General features: G+C 39.9%; 1 protein-coding gene across 7 annotated transcripts in view; it reads left to right on the top strand.

The window, feature by feature from the left end:
* TAF1A (TATA-box binding protein associated factor, RNA polymerase I subunit A) overlaps nt 1-17,649 on the top strand; it is a 47,074-nt gene that overhangs the window by 589 nt on the left and 28,836 nt on the right. For 4 of the 7 annotated variants that reach the window (XM_019822238.3, XM_003999519.6, XM_045048563.1 and 1 more), the window contains exons 2-5: nt 940-1,072; nt 5,986-6,155; nt 10,591-10,704; nt 16,609-16,807. In XM_019822238.3, coding sequence (XP_019677797.2) covers nt 940-1,072; nt 5,986-6,155; nt 10,591-10,704; nt 16,609-16,807 — 616 coding nt within the window. Of the gene's footprint in view, nt 1-938; nt 1,073-3,088; nt 3,130-5,985; nt 6,156-10,572; nt 10,705-16,608; nt 16,808-17,649 lie in introns of those variants that run through there. The other 3 variants (XM_045048564.1, XM_045048565.1, XM_019822237.3) reach the window with 3 other exon arrangements.

Here is a 17,649-nt window from a genome sequence, read left to right as displayed (position 1 = left end):
GGACAAGAGGGAAAATTGGAGAAATTCCAGCCGTTAGTATCAGCTGGACCAAAGAATCGATTGGATGTGGGGAATGAGGGACAGGAGCCCTGAGCATCTTGAGGATTAAGTCCATTCTTCGCTTGGCATATGGCCGTCTTTCTAGATTCGTTTCCCTCCATCAGTTCAGTCTTCTGATCCCGTCCTCCACGCAGACCCAAGACTCTGTGCCAAGTAGTTTGATGCTCTAGTTCTAGAGTATTGTCCTCACCTTTTTATGATGTTGGGTCAGTTTATATAATTTCATTACGCCCCTCAGTTTTTTTTCCAACATGAAAATGAAATAAAATAATAGTCCTCTTGGGATTTTTATAAGGATTAAGGGAGATGGTTTATATGCTTGGTATATAGAGAAGGATCAATATATGGTAATTACTAATACTGTTATGTATTTGCATCGTTTTATTATTATGTGTCATCTTGCTATATCTTCCTCTAGACTTGAGTTGGGTGTTTTTTGTTTTTGTGGGTTTTTTTTTTTTTTTTGAAATTAGGAGCAGTATCTTATCTATCTTTGTATGTTCTTGTAATATAGTAGTAAATATTAAAAAAATTTTTTTGAATGGATCATTTATTTGGGCTGTTGTTGACATAATTAAATTTATTTCTTACTTTATAGGAGCTACCTGGGGGGGGGGTGCCAGGGTGGCTCAGTCGGTTGAGTGTCCAACTCTTTGATTTCAGCTAAGGCCTTGACCTCAGGGTCGTGAATTCAAGCCCCACATTGGGTGTAGAGCCTGCTCAAAAAATAAGTAAGTTAATAAATAAAACGCAGGAGCTACCTGGTAGAATGAATTTTGCTGATCACATATTATCTATTAGATTAAAAGGTAGCAGTTTTTTTTATATAACTAAGAAGGCCGGGAAATGAGATGTACAGATGGTAACTGATATTCTCAGTTTGGAACAGGTATGAGTGATTTCAGTGAAGAATTGATAAGGTCCAAGACAGAGGATGACCAGGAGGAATCATGTGTATTGTCTGGTACAGGAATGTATTTTCCTTGGCTCCAAAAGCATATAGACACTGTGGGTAAGTAAAATAACATCTAGCCATTTTAACTTTAATGCAAGGAGATGGTAAGATTCAGTATGGACACAAAATTAGTAAGTAAGTTCAGTTGCAAGATGTGCCTCTATTTGGGTTTTGAGGCCGTAAGCAAAATGATCGTTTAAAACAGAGATCCCTTTCCTACTTCTCCTTTGAACTAATAACATAACAGATAATCTGTATTATGGTAGATTCCTTCCCCCCCCCCCCCCCCCCCCCCCCCCAGTAATGCTTATTAGTCACTTAGAAGCCTGGCACTGGCTAAATATTGGGATACATAGATGAATAATATATGGTCACTGGCAGTGAGGAGTACCTATGTAGGAAGTGTTTTTAAGAAATTTCTGTTGTTTTGCATTGAAATTATTCCTAATATGATTGGTCTATAATAGGTTCCAAAAAAAGAACTTTTCTCTCTATAAATATAAGCGAATGTTTCTGTGGAGTATATTCCCTGTAAGAATATATAAAAGAAGCAGTTATGTGTATATTATTGACCTGTTGGATGGTGTACTTCTGGGAATATATCAGAACTGGCACTTAGTACCCTCAAAACATCTCTCGTAGACTAGCCATCTTTCCCCTTGACTGAGATTCTTTGGCTCCTAGAATTTGCTCCCGTTTCTTTATCTTTTAGTTTTAATATTATCTCATTTAGTTATCTCAGTAAATTAATCCTCAGTAAATCCATTTGCTGGGCGTTTTAGAGTTGAGGGAAATGAATCTTGAAGAAGTTAAACTCTAGATGTTGGTATCAGGAGTTAAACCAGGTCTATCTGATCTCAAAGCTTATACTTTTGATAACCGAAATATAATTTTATTAATGAGGTATTATATGTAAAGTGCTTAGTGCAGCGCCTCATACATAGTGAATGTTGGAAAAAATAATAGTTTCTTTCCTCTCTTCTCATTTTAATTTTGCTAATGACTGTACATGGTTTAAGCTAGCTTTGAATGGTTGGTACTTAAGAGTGAATGCTACTTCCCCGCCTGATAGGGAACTAGTAATCTCAAGTTCCTGCTGGTTAAGATATACTTGGGCAAGTTTTTGTCATCAGGGTTGTATAGAGAACTGGAGTCAGTCTGAAAACAGACAGGTTTAACACCAGAATTTACATGCTTAGAAATGTTTTAGAAGTTATGAATAGCCTGTTAAACCCAAAATACTTTATGCCTGCAGTGAACAATAGTTTCAGGTAATATTGACATTGTAGTGATAAATGACCATACTAGGAAAACAAAATTGCCCAACAATTATTAATTTTTTTATTCTAGTAAATATCTATTGGCGTTCTGAAGGGTATGCCCTTTAGAATAAAAACTTTGAAGGCAGAGGCCAATCTGAATTAAAACTATATGTTACGCGACACCTGGCTGTCTGTTGGTGAAGTGTGCAACTCTTGCTCTCAGGGTTGTACGTTCGAGCCCCACGCTGGGTGTAGAGATTACTTAAAAATAAAATTTTAGAAAACAAACAAAAAAACTGTGTCGAGTACCTAGAGTAGTACTTGGCACAAAATAGTGCTCAAAAAATATTTGTTGACCGACAAGTTTCCAGATTCTTTCAAGGGCAGTAGAGATAGGCTGATGGTGCTGGTTCTCTATTGTAGCTCATTTCATGTCAAAATTTCTTTTCCTAGGCAGTTATTTTTGAAAGTGTATCAGCAACAAATAGGATGATCTTTTGCTCGTAAAAGAATGAAATGAGAGGTATTCCTGAGGTAACTAGGCTGAATTGCAAGACAGAAGGGGAATTTTCCAAGAATTTAAGGACAGTAGTCTAAAGTCCCGACTTCCAGGCTGAGTAGTGAAAACTTGAGGGGTTGGCCTGAGGTCAGTCCTCCTTTAGGTAAATAAATGAGGTTTTAGGGAAGAGGTGTTTTGTCAGTTTCCCAGACCAGCTGCTGCTTGGATCTTGCTAAATGCAGCTTCTTATTCAGAGAGCTGGGTGGGGCATTCTGTTAAGTTCCCTGGTGATGCTAAGGCTTTTGTTTCCAGGACCACACTGAATAGCAAGCAGTAGGATCTCCACGAGATTTGTAAGTATTTTTAAAAAGTTTGAGAAACCCTAGTGTAGAGCCGTTGTGTTGAAACCTGTTTTGTTTGAGTACCTTTTTTTTTTCTTTTCAATTATGTACTGCCTTGCATGGTTTTAAAGTGTCATCTAAAAAGTGTGTTTATTGTAAGCTGAATAGTTGCAAAAGATCTAATTTCCAACATATTTTGGCATTTTTAAATGAAATTAAGTTTACTACTTTTACAAATATATCCAGTGGAATCTAAGCAGCATAGGAATGTGATGCCTTTCACCATCCATTTAAAAATATATATGAGGGGCGCCTGGGTGGCGCAGTCGGTTAAGCCTCCGACTTCAGCCAGGTCACGATCTCGCGGTCCGTGAGTTCGAGCCCCGCGTCGGGCTCTGGGCTGATGGCTCAGAGCCTGGAGCCTGTTTCCGCTTCTGTGTCTCCCTCTCTCTCTGCCCCTCCCCCGTTCATGCTCTGTCTCTCTCTGTCCCAAAAATAAATAAATGTTAAAAAAAATAAATAAGTAAATAAAAAAAAATAAAAATATTTATGAAAAAAATTTTTTAATGTTTATTTTTGAGAAAGCACAAGCTAGGGAGGGGCAGAGAGAAGGGGACAGAGGATCCCCTCTGGGCTGTGCACTGACAGCAGCAAGCCTGACGTGGGGTTTGAACTCAGGAACTGTGAGATCATGGTCTGAGCCAAAGTCAGACACTCCACCAACTGAGCCACCCTGGTACCCTGAAAAAGATTTTAATTGATGAAGATTTTATACTGTTTGTTTTCCTTTCATACTTTTGTTTTTACAATAAAACTGTGTATCTACATTTAATTATTTTTTGTTAATATCCTATAGGACTTTAGGTACTAAGATTTTGTCTGGAGTGAGACATCATAATTTATGGTTTTACAAAACTAATGCTAACAACATAAGTATTAAAAGTTGTGTTAAAATTTAGGGGCACCTGGATGGCTCAGTTGGTTAAGCGTCCTATTTCGGCTCAGGTCATGGTCTCACGGTTCGTGGGTTCGAGCCCCGCATTGGGTTCTGTGCTGACAGCTCAGAGCCTGGAGCCTGCTTCAGGTTCTGTGTCTTCCTTTCTCTCTGCTCCTCCCCTGCTCATGTGCTGTCTCTGTCTCTCTCAAAACTAAACATTAAAAAAAACTTAAAAAGTTGTGTTAAAATTTAATTAAAAGTAAATTTTTATGACTTTTCTTTTTTTTTTTAAATGTTTATTTTTCACAGAGAGAAAGAGAGAGAGACAGAGCATGAGTGGGGGAGGGGCAGAGAGAGAGGGAGACACAGAGTCCGAAGCAGCCTCCAGGCTCTGAGCTGTCAGAACAGAGCCTGACACGGGGCTCGAACTCACAAACCGTGAGATCATGACCTGAGCTGAAGTCGGTCGCTCAACCGACTGAGCCACCCAGGTGCCCCATGACTTCTTTATTTCAATAAAGTAAATAAGGTTATCACTTTTTTCCAATGATTTGATATATCCGTGAAAGAGTGGCATGTATTTCTGGAATGAGAAAAGATTTAGCTTCAGTTCTATTTTGTTTTCATTGACGTAATTCTGAGAAACCTTAGTTACATGAGTAAGTAGATGGCATTGGATAGAGTGTAATTGTAGCAATGTATCAGGTCTTTGAATTCTTGAATTACTCATGACAAAATTGCGTAGTGATCTGTTATAAAGAATTCTTAAGTCCTTCCACGCTTTTGATAAGCAAAGACTTGGAAATCACCTGACTTGCCAAAGGGTTTGTTAGAGTCAGTCACTGTCCCAATAGTTACACCTACGTTTTCACCTTCAGGTAATATATATTGATTTTGATTGTGAACCCTTGACTGTAGCATGGTTCTCTAGGAGATTAATTTTAGGCACGAGTGAGTATGTGAGGAAGTTGAAGATCTGCAAGTCAATTGCTCTGAAACTGTCTTTGCCCAGTACCTGTAAGTCTCTCTCTATTCCCGGGGGTCAGGGTACCCCGCGGGAGGACCACTGACCTAGCGGGGTCCTGTGGTGGTGTGGGAAGGAAAGAGGAGGTGTCAGTATGCCACACGTTACTCCTAAAACAGGGTTGTGGGGTGCCTGGGTGGCTCAGTCGATTAAGCTCTGACTTGAGCTCAGGTCGTGATCTCACGGTTTGTGGGTTTGAGCGTCACATTGGGTTCTATGCTGACAGCTTGGAGCCTGGAGCCTGCTTGGGATTCTGTATCTCTCTCTGTCTGCCTCTGCCCCACTCACACGTGCGTGTGCTAGCTCGCTCTCTCTCTCCCTCTCTTTCCCTCTCCCTCTCTCTCTCTCTCTCCAAAATAAACATTAAAACACAGTTGTAACTAAGCCCAGATGTTCTTAAGGTGAGGATTGTTGATCCTTTAGAGATATAAACGCTAATGTCTTCAGCTGTTAAATCTCATTGGTGTTTAATGTCATTGAGTTACTGGAACTCGGTCCTTGAATAATGAAAGCCCACCTCTTAGAGTTTTCAGAATACTGGTAGTTAATACAGGACATGCTTGTCTAGGATAACCCTAATGATTTTTACCCATTCTAAATACTTGGGACTTGCTTTTGGGGCCCAGATTGTTTGGTGCAAAATGAAAGGATGATTGGATCTGATCTGGAAGCTCTGGTACCCCGGTAGCCCATGAACATCAAGTCAGGTTTTTCTTTTCCATTTGCTGAGACTAGTAAAAATAGCGTGCGAGAGTTTGTTTCAAGGGAAGCTAGCTTTGATATTAGGGCCGGGCTGGGTTGAGTAATATTTACTGTCCTGCTTGTTAAAATTTCTGCTTATCAGAAAGGACTTTTTTAAAACTTGAATTGGGATCACTGTGGGTAAAGACTTCTTTTTAATCTGTAGAAACTGGAGGAAAAAAGGAGAAGGATTTTGCTCAGACAACCAGTGCTTGTTTGAATCGTATCCAAGAAGCTTTGCTGAAGCACCAGTGGCCACAGGCTGCGGGGTACATGCACAGTTACTTCCAGATCCTGGAAGATTCAGACAGCCACAAGAGGCAGGCTGCACCCGAGGTAAGTGAAGTGTGAGCCTGTGGGAGGAGATTACAGCTACCCGAGAGAGTTTCTGCCCCTTGAGCGCCACCCAGAATAGCTTTTGCAAGGATTGCAAATTGATTTTTCTAAAAGCTACTGAAAGTGGTTTTGGGTGGAGAATTTATACTGGGACATTTTTTCTTGCACATCTTTTTACTTGTTAGGATTTTATTTTATCTCTTAAGTTTATTTATTTTGAGAGAGAGAGAGGGAGAGAGAGAGGGAGAGGGAGAGGGAGGGGGAGAGGGAGGGGGAGAGGGAGAGGGAGAGGGAGAGGGAGAGGGAGGGGGAGAGGGAGGAGGGGCAGAGAGAGAATCCCAAGCAGGCTCCACACTGTCAGTGCAAAGCCCAACTCGGGTCAAACTCACGAACCGTGAGATCATGACCCGAGCCGAAGTCGGACGCTTAACCTACTGAGCCACCCAGGAAGGGCTACTTATTAGGATTTTGAAGGAAACTAAAAATATTTTGAACTCTGAATTCTCAGATTCCCCACTATTCATTCCTTCCTTCTAGTAATTCTCCCTCCTTTCCATGTGTTATTTTTCCCTCTCCATAGGATGTTTCCTATCATCATACCAATGTGTTGTTTCTTGCGTCTTAAAATCATCTCTTGACCCCTATTTTCTCCACAGATGTGTGCCATTTTTCCACTTCCGCTTTCAGCCAAACTCCTTGAAAGGTTGTGCATACTTGTTCTCTCCAAACCTTCTCCAGTTAGGCCCCTCTGCCCACCAGCATCACCGTTTCTACCAAGTTGCTTTGTCAGGGTCAGCAGTGATCTCCAGGTTGCTAAATCTGGTGCCCAGTTCTCAGTGCTCGAGTAACTTGACCTGTCAGCAGTATTGAAGACAGTAGATCGCTGCCTCCTGTGTTGTGATAAGCTTTCTTCATCTGGCTTCCAGGACACTGTTTCTCACTTTTCTCTCTTGCCTCACTGGCCTTCCTCAGCCTCCTGTGATTACTCGTCTGCTCCCTGGCCTTTTGACTTGGGAGTTCCCCAGAACTCAGTCCTTAGTCCTCTTCTTAAATGGCCTTAAATCTGGTCTGTATGCCGGACGATTCCCAGTTGTGTATCTGTGGCCCTGACATCTCTCCAAGCCCACGTTCCTCTGTCCAGCTGTCTGTTCCGCATCAGCACTAGGGTGTCTAACAGTCGTATCACACCAGCGTACCTAAAGTGGACCTTCTGATCTTCACCATCAAACCTAATTTTCCTCATCTCAGATGATGGTTTTTTAAGTATCTAATCGCTGGGGCCCTACTCTGAAGTTCCCTTTCTTTCATACCCCATATCCTGTTGGCTCTCCTTCAGAATTCGGTCTGAATACTTCTCGCCAGCTGCGTGACTGCACGTCAACCCAAACCACTGTCATCTCCCGTAGATGACTGCTTGCCCTCCGGCACCCCCTTGTCTCTTTTCAGCATAGCGAGCGACCAGGGTTATCCTTTTTAAAAAATAGTCTTATAAATAAACCACCATACAGTTCCCACATTTAAATGGCACAATTCAATGTTTTTTCATATATTTGCAGAGATATGCAGCCATTACCACAATCTAAATTTTGAACATTTTCCTCCCCCACCCCCAAAAGAATACACTCATAGTCACTCTCTGCCCTGTCCCTCCTTCCCCCAGTCCCCAGCCCCTGGCAACCACTCATCTACTTTCCGTTTCCGGACATTTCAGAGAAGTGGATTTTATGATATAAGGTCTTTGTGCATGACTTCTTTCACTGAATGTGTTTTCGCATTTATTCTTGTTGCAGTTTTTATTAGTACTTCTTTCCTTTGTATTAGAAGGTGACATTCCATCCTGTTCTATGTGTGCCTTCGTCTGTTGTTAGACATGGGCATTATTTGCACTTTTTAGTTATTATGAGTGACGCTGCTATGAACATTCACGTTTTTGTTAGGGATGTTTGTGGAAATCTCTCTTGGGTATGTACCAAGGAACAGAGTGTTGGGTCATACAGTAACTGTGTTTGGCCTCTTGAGGAACTACCAGACTGTTTTCCAAAGTACCTGCACCATTTTACGTCACCACCAGTAATCTATGAGGTTCCAATTTCTCTGCATCCTTGCCAGGTTTTGTTATTGTCTGTCTTTCTGATTGTAGCTGCCTTAGTGGTTGTGAGGTGGTAGCCTGTTGTGGTTTTGATTTGTATTTCCCTAGTGACTAATGATGCAGCATGATCTTTTTAATTTTTTTTTTTTTAATGTTTATTTTTGAGAGAGAGAGAGAGTGAGTGAGTGGGAGGGAGAGGAGTAGAGAGTGACAGAGACACATAATCTGAAGCAGGCTCCAGGCTCTGAGCTGTCAGCACAGAGCCCGACGCGGGGCTCGAATCCACGAACTGCAAGATCATGACCTGAGCTAAAGTCAGACGCTTAACCGACTGAGGCACCCAGGCGCCCCTGCAGCATGATCCTTTTAAAACACAGGATCGATCATGTCACTTCTCTGCTAAACTCTGTAATGGCTTCCCATTTCACTCAGTAAAAGCCAAAGTCCTAACGATTGCCTGCAAGTTCTGTATGATCTGCTCATTCCCTTTCCCCCTTGACCTTTCTGATCTCATTTCCTATTACTCAAATACTGTTTTTTTTTCTTCTTCCAGCCTCCCTAATCTCCTGGTTCTTGCTTGAACAGACCATGTGCACTTTTGCCTGATTGCCTTTGCTGTACCTATTCCTTTTACTTGAAAAGGTCCTTCTTCAGATATCACTATAGCCATCTGTCAAGTCTCATTTTCAGTGAGTCCTACCGTGACTGTTTAAAATGCAACTCCATACCGCCCCCTCCGCTTTCCAGCTGTCACTCCTGACCCCCGTAGTGTGCTCCATTCTTCTCCCACCATACTTGCTGATTTAATTCTCTTTCTGGGTTATTGTCTGTCTCTCTACAATAGAATGTAAATTTCCTGAGCAGAGGGATCTAGAACAGGGCCTGGCATATACTTTTAAATTTGTTCAGTAAAATATAGTTTATCCATAAATAACTTCACATGAAGCTCTCAGATAGCTCTTACTAATATAGTAACCATCGCATCGGGTAGATATTTAATAAAGCCCAAAAAAAATCTGAGAGAAAAAAACCTATTGGTTGAAAATTTAGTTTATGGACAAAGCTATGTTCATCTATAAAACATTGGACAAGTTATAGGTTCTTTTTGTCCAGAATTTGTATTATAAAATGAAGGATTTGAATCAGTGGTTTCCAGACACTTGTCTGCTGCTTTTTGAATTATCTAGGGCTTTTGTTGAGAATACAGATTCTTGTGCTCTACCCTATACTGATCAGACTCTGAATCCCTAGAATATTTATTTTTAAAAGGTGTCCCAGGTAATTCTTATACACAACTGGGTCTAAGAACAACTGTTACAGTCTACAAGTTTTCTATAAGCTCCAAAATACTACAATTTGGTTTTTCTACAAAGGAAATCTTGATTTCTCTTTCTGAGTTGGAAAGGTATTAGGATTATACCAAACAACCAATATGTATATCCACAGAACTGATTTAAAATTCTCTTAAATTTATTTTAAGATCAGTAATGAAATAGGGGTGCCTGGGTGGCTCAGTTGGTTAACCATCTGGCTTCGGCTCAGGTCATGATCTCATGGTTGGTGAGTTCAAGCCCCGCATCGGGCTCTGTGCTGACAGCTCAGAGCCTGGAGCCTGCTTTGGATTCTGTGTCTCTGTCTCTCTCTGCCCCTACTTCCTCCATACACTTTCTCTCTCTCTCCCTCTCTCTCTCTCTCTCTTTCTCTCTTTCTCTCTCAAAAACAAACATTAAAAAAATTTTTTTTTTAATCAGTAATGAAATATTTTAATTGGGTAAGAGAAATAGAGATTTACTCCAAGAAGCGCTCCAGGTTCTGTTACCAAAGTTTTGGTGCTCTGGGGAGAAAATAATCATTAAAATTTGACTGTAGCTGATGAAAAATTTTAAGTTGGAGTTCTAAATATAGATTAAATGTAGTCAGTAGTTGTAGGGCTTTATAGATCTCAGGAAACATCTAGTTCATTGCCCTCATATTGCAGATGAGACCAAGAATGGTGAAAAGGCCAGGGTTAACAGAAACTAAGTTTTCTGACTTTAACATTCTTGCCCCTATGCCAGTTAGAAATTCTGTTTTCAATATGGGTCTGAGCTGCTTACCTTCTTTAGACTACTAACTTTAAAATGGCACTATTACAGCCATCTGGTATTTTTATTTAATGGATGGAAAAACTTTATCGCATGAGATATAATTAGTTTTACTGGGTGAAATGAAGTATAGTAAAATGTTGATAGTAGTATCTAGGAAAATGAATTATGGGTTGTAAGCAGAAAAAAAGATAGGGTCCTTAGGCAGAAATTGGTTAAGGGAAGGATTTTACATTTTTATTAGTAATTTCTGTTTTGACAGATTATTTGGAAGCTCGGAAGTGAAATTCTATTTTATCATCCCAAAAGCAACATGGAGACTTTTAATACCTTTGCTGACAGGATGAAAAACATGGGTGTCATGAATTACTTAAAGGTGAGAGAATGCAGGATTTGTGAATTGACATTGACAGTGCTCGTTCTTAAAAAAAAAATCTTCTCAGTGATGAGGTAGGTAATGATGTAAAAGGCATGGAAAAAGGGTAAGAGGATAAATACAAGAGCCTGAAAGGAAGTAGTATTGTGAAAACCATTTATTCCTCCATTTCCTGCTGCCTGCCTTGTTCTCTGAGGCAAAATACCTTGTCTTTGTTTATCTCCTGCTGCCAGGACCGGTCCTTAAGAGATGGCACTTAAGCCTTATTATGACGTTGGACCAAATTCTAACCTCTTTGCTTAATTCATTTGGGTTCTCTAGGAATTCATGCTCTTAGAAAAAGGAAGCAGCTAAAACAAATTGGGAATTTGAATATGTGAAAGTGCCCCCCCCCCCAGCTTTATTACGGTATAATCGACCTATAACATTGGGTGAGTCTAAGGCATACGGTGTGATAATTCGGTACACGTGTATATTGGGAAATGTTTACAGCGTAAGGTTAGTTAACGCATCCTTCCCCTCACACTGCCACCTTGTTGTTGTTGCTGTGGTGAGAACATTAAAGTTCTACTCCCATAGCAACTTTCAAGTATACAATCCAGTGTGATTGATTATAGTTACCATACTCTACATTAGATCCCTGGAACTTACTCATCTTACAACGCCAAGTTTGTACCCTTTGATCTACATCTTTCATTTCCTCCACCCCCTCGACCACCATTCTACTCCCTGTTTCTGTGAGTGCAGTGTTTTTAGATTCCACATGTAGATGGTGAGATCATACAATATTTGTCTTTCTCTGACTGACTTCACTTAGCATAATGCCCTCAGGGTCCATCCACATTAGCCAAAATGACAGAATTTCCTTCTTTATTATCAAGTAATATTCCATTGTGTATATGTGTGTGTAGATACATATGACATTTTCTTTATGCGTTCATCCATTAGATGGGCACTTAGGTTGTTTTCATGTCTTGGCTATTGTGAATAATGTTGCAATGAATATGGAAGTACAGATATCTCTTTAAGATAGTGATTTCATTTCCTTTGGATATGTACCCAGAAGTGGGATTGCTGAATGATATGTAGTTCTACTTTTAGTATTCTGAGAAGCCTGCACACTGTTTTCTGTAGTGGCTGTATTAATTTATATTCTCACCAACTGTGTGTGAGGGTTCCATTTTCTCCACATCTTAGCCAGCATTTGGTATCTCCTGTTTTGATAATAGCCATTCTGATAGATGTGAGATGATATCTCATTCTGGTTTCGATTTGCATTTCCCTAATGGCTAGTGATGTCAGATACCTTTTTATGTGCTTGTTGGCCAATAATATGTCTTTGGAGAAATGTCCGTTCAAGTTCTCTCCTCATTCTTTTTTTTTTTTTAATTTATATCCAAATTAGCGTATAGTGCAACAATGATTTCAGGAGTAGCTGCCTTAGTGCCCCTTACCCATTTAGCCCATTCCCCTCCCACAACCCCTCCTGTAACCCTCAGTTTGTTCTCCATATTTATGAGTCTCTTCTGTTTTGTCCCCCTCCCTGTTTTTATATTATTTTTGTCCCCTTCCCTTACATTCATCTGTTTTGTCTCTTAAAGTCCACATATGAGTGAAGTCATATGATTTTTGTCTTTCTCTGACTAATTTCACTTAGCATAATACCCTCCACTTCCATCCACGTAGTTGCAGATGGCAAGATTTCATTCTTTTTGATTGCCAAGTAATACTCCATTTAGGTATATACCACATCTTTTTTATCCATTCATCCATCGATGGACATTTGGGCTCTTCCATACTTTGGCTATTGTTGATAGTGCTGCTATAAGCATTGGGGTGCATGTGTCCCTTCAAAACAGCACACCTGTATCCCTTGGATAAATACCTAGTAGTGTAATTGCTGGGTTTTAGGGTAGTTCTATTTTTAATTTTTTGAGGAACCTCCATACTGTTTTCCAGAGTGGCTGCACCAGTTTGCATTCCCACTCTACTCATTCTTTTCATTGGATTTTTAAAAAAAGATGTTCTTTTATTTTTTAAGTTCTATTTATTTAAGTTATCTCTACACCCAACGTGGGGCTCAAACTCGACCCCGAGATCAAGAGACGCAAGCCAGGCACCGCTGGGGTTTTTGCTATGGAACTGTCTGAGTTCCTCATTTATTTTGGATATTAACCTCGTCAGATACATGACTTGTAGATGTTTTCTCCCATTCCATAGCATTTTCATTTTGTTGATGGTTGCTCTTGCTGTCCAGAAGCAGTTGAGGTGAATATAGTCCTACTTGTTCATTTTTGCTTTTGTTGCTTGTGCTTTTGGTGACAAAAATCATTGCCAAGACCAGTGTCAAGGACCTTTTTTTTCTTACGTTTTCTTCTTGGAGTTTTATCGTTTCGTGTCTGAGTAGTTAAGTTCTTTAATTCATTTTGAGTTAGTTTTGGTAAGTAGTAGAAAATAGAGGATGAATTTCATTATTTTGAGAGTATCTAATTTTGCCAGTAGCATTTATTGAAGAGACTGTCTCTTCTCTATTTATTGAGTATTCTTGGCTTCCTTGTCAAAAACTGGTTGATTATATATGTGTGGCTTTATTTCTGGGCTATTGATTCTGTTCATTGGTCTATGTGCCTGTTTTATGCAGGCACCACGTGCTTTAATGACTGTAGCTTTATAATGTAGTTGAGTCAGGAAGTGTGATGCCCCAGCATTGTTCATTCTCAGGATTGCTTTGGCTATTTGGGGTCTTTTGTGACTCCATACAGATTTTAGGATTGTTTTTTCTACTTTTGTGAAAAATGACCCTGGAATTTTGATAGGATTACATTGAATTTATAGATGGCTCTGACTCTTAAATGTAGAGAACAAACAGAGGGTTGCTGGATGGGTTGTGGGAGGGGGGATGGGCTAAATGGGTAAGGGGCTTAAGGAATTTACTCCTGAAATCATTGTTGCACCATGTGCTAACTTGGATGTAAATTATAAAAAATTAATAAATTATAGAATGTGCAGGGAAAAAAAATACAGATGGCTGTGGGTAGTATGGACATTTTAGCATATTAACTCTCCGATACATTCATAAAAATGTTTTAATGGTCCTAATGTGTAGGCAGAGCTCCCTTTCTAGATTTTTTTTTTATTAAAGCCTCATCCAAAAACATTGAGTCTCATCCAGAAACATTGTGATGTTTCCAAAATGGTAGACACTTCCCTGTCTGTGGTATACATTTAACTAAAAGAGTACTTTTTCAATAAAGTTTTAAAATGCTTTGCTTTTTAATTTTTTTCAGTATCTCTAAAGTTCTTGAAACACAGCCATACCCATTCATTTCATTGCCACAGCTGCTTTTAGTGTGACAAATGACAGCATTCAGTAGTTGTGACAGACCATATGGCCTGCAAAACCTAAAATATTTACTCTGTGGTTCTTTTTTTGTTTTGTTTTTACTTTTTCTATTTTCCAATTTTTTTATGGTGGTAAAGTATATAGACCGTAAAATATGTTATTTTAACCATTTTAAGTGTACAATTCAATAGCATTAATGACATTCACAGGGTTGCACAGCCATCGCCAGTGGTTTACATTTTTCATCATCCCAAACATGAACTCTATGCCCGCTAAGGAATTACTGCCCATTCTCTCTTCCCAGCCCCTGGTAACCTCTAATATGTTTGCTGTTCTATGGATTTACACATTCTGGATTTTTTTCAATGTTTATTTATTTATTTTGAGAGAGTGCACGCCCGTGCACCACTGGGGGAGGGACAGAGAGAGTCCCGAGCAGGCTCTGTACTGTCAGTGGCAGAGCCCTACAGGGGATTTGATCCCACTTGACTGTGACCTGAGCTGAAACTGAGAACCGAATGCTTAACTGACTGAGCCACCAGACACTCTGATCTATTCTAGGTATTTTACATAAGTGGAATCAAACAGTATTGGTTCTTTTGGGTCTAGCTTATTTCACTTAACATCGTGTTTTCAAGACTTATTTATGTTGTGGCAAGCATTAGAACTTTTTATGGCTTTTTATGGCTCATTAGCATTCTATCGTATGTACCTATCACATTTTTTCACACATTCATCCGTTGTTGGTGGTGAACATTTGTGTACAAGTATCTCTTTGAGTTCCTGTTTTGAATTCCTTTCGGTATATACCTAGGAGTAGAATTGCTGGGTCACGTTTTATACGTATAAAATGTATGTAAATCTGTATGTAAGCAAATATAAAATATACAAAGATACAAGTCTACATTTAACTTTGCACCATTTTACATTCTCACTGCTTTCTTATTTTGAAGAAAGATTTCTCCCAGTTTAGGATTCTTTTCTTAATTAGAAAAAATTTCCGGAGTTTCTCCTTATGTGCCAGGTGCTCTCTTGCGATCTTATTCTCTGGTAGCCCAGGTATGCTACGGGTAGAATTTAAACAGAAGCAGCTTATGGTTCTGCTTGAGGAAGAACTTTCCAGCTGAACGGTTGGAAAAAGAAATGGCCTGTCTTGGTGTGTGCTCCCCTCTCTTCTTTCAGGAAGACACTGGTTAGCCATTTGATTGGGGAGGGAGGGTCGAATTTTAACTAAATTATTGGTTGGGTTCTTTTAAGCCCATAGAATCTATTCAGTTGAAGTAAAGAAACCTGAAAGGAACCGTATTTCACACTCCAGAGTCCGAGGGTGATAATTAAGATAGGCAGTAAAACATTTCTTGTAAAACACTTTCTGCTATTTTCCAGATAATGTGCTAGACATAGTCCTTGCAGTAGAGGGAGACGGGCACGTATGTGGAATCAATTATGGGTACCAGAGTAGAAACGCAAGATACAGTGAGAAGACGAAGGAGGGAATGGTCAGCTCTGGAATCAGAGAGGGCTGGGATTAAATGCATAGGGGAGTCACGGAAAGAAGTGATGCTTCAGCTGAGGCTGAAAAAACAAGTGGGTGTTCACTGGGCAGATCAGAGGAAAAGCTGGGCGGGCAAGGCAGGGATTGATGAGAATTTGATAGCCCTGCATCCAGTGCTTCAGTTACTCTAAAAGTCACTTGGGTAGAAGCCAGGGGAAGTCGGTTGGGTCCTCTGTGCCATCCCCAGGGAGCTTAGTTTTTCCTCTGTAGGCAGTGGGAGCCATTGAAGGTTTCACACAAATGAGTATCAAGATGGGGTTTCTTTGGCAGCCCCATGGAAGGCAGGTTTTAGAGGGACAAGATCAGAGAGACCAGTTGAGAAATTACTGAAGTAGTTTGTGACGAAGGCCTTGAACTCTGACTCTACTCACATGACTAACTGTACTTCCCGTTATTCCCCTCTTTAATATCCTCCCTACTTGTGATGCTCATTCTTTGTGTAGTTGTTCTTCTTGCTTCTATAGTACGTGTTCACTTTTCCATTTGAACCAATGACATTCTTCAGTAGTCCTTTTTAAGATGTTTTCTCTGAGCTTCTATGACATCTATAAAATAATGTATTGATCACCTGCTGTGGACCAAACTAGGCAGTAGGTGGGATGCAGGTATTACCTCATTTAATCTTTATAACATCCTTCTGAAGGGTTAATAATAATTGTTCCATATAACAGGTAAGACTCAGGCCAAGTAACATACTCAGGTTTACGTAGCTTTAAGTAGCATCTGAGCCAGGACTATCTGTCTTGAAAGCGTCTGTTTGTTTCACTAAATGACACTGCTTTCTTTTTGTGAGTTTACATAATTTAGCTCCCATTTGCATAATGTTAATTGTTTCATGTATCTTTCCTCTTTGCTAAATTGACATTTTTGATGATAGAGACAATATTGTTACATCACCTATGTACTACCAAGGATTTAGCCCCAGCATATATATTTACTGCAGTTTTGGATGAACGGATATCTAATGACCTGTTTGTCAGTGGGCTTTTTCTTTTTATTGTTGCAGATCTCCTTACAACATGCATTATACCTTCTGCATCATGGAATGCTTGAGGATGCAAACAGAAATCTCAGTCGTGCAGAGACGTGGAGATACGGTGAAAAGTCATCGTCCCAGGAAGTGTTAATCAACCTTATTCAGGCCTATAAAGGGCTTTTGCAGTATTATACTTGGTCTAAAAAGAAGATGGAATTGTCTAATCTTGGTGAGCGAAGATGAGTGTACTTTTTATGGCTATGAGACCGAATCAGAGGGACAGACAGGATCTTTTTTTTTCCTTTAAGTTTATTTATTTTGAAAGAGAGACAGTGCTCGTGAGTGAGCACGCAAGTGGGGGAGGGGCAGAGACAGAATCCCAAGCAGGTTCTGCGGCACCAATGCAGAGCCCGATGTGGCAGTTGACTCACGAACCATGAAATCATGACCTGAGCCAAGGTCAAGAGTCAGATGCTTAACCGACTGAGCCATCTGGGTGCCCCTAGACAAACAGGATATTAAGGAATAACCTCATTCCCCTACTTTGAAGCCTGGCTCTTTCCAGATACTGCAGAGAACAGACATATCTATTGATGTAAAATTCTTGATCATCCTTTGTAATATTTCTGATATATCATACTTTTCAGACATAAATTAGATGATGCATAAATTAAGTCCATGACCATGTTAGATTTATTGTTTTTTTAATTTTTTTTTTTTTTTTTTTACATTTATTTATTTTTGAGAGACAGAGAGTGTGAGCTGGGGAGGGGCAGAGAGAGGAGACACAGAATCTGAAGTAGGGTCCAGGCTCTGAGCAAGCTGTCAGCGCAGACCCTGGTGCAGGGCTTGAACTCACGAACCACGAGATCAGACCTAAGCCGAAGTTGGACACTCAACTGATTGAGCCACCCGAGTGCCCCAGTTTATTGTTTTTTTAGGTATTTTCAAGAAAGGGTACAAATTTTTTTTAGTAGGCATTATTGTATATAATAAACATTTCTTCCTGTGTATTTATTTGTTTTTTAAATTTATTTTTACTTATTTATTTTTTTAAAGTTTATGTAAGCA

Source organism: Felis catus, chromosome F1, assembly GCF_018350175.1.
Source record: "Felis catus isolate Fca126 chromosome F1, F.catus_Fca126_mat1.0, whole genome shotgun sequence".
Classification (NCBI taxonomy): domain Eukaryota; kingdom Metazoa; phylum Chordata; class Mammalia; order Carnivora; family Felidae; genus Felis; species Felis catus.
This window is presented reverse-complemented; position numbering and strand designations above follow the sequence as displayed.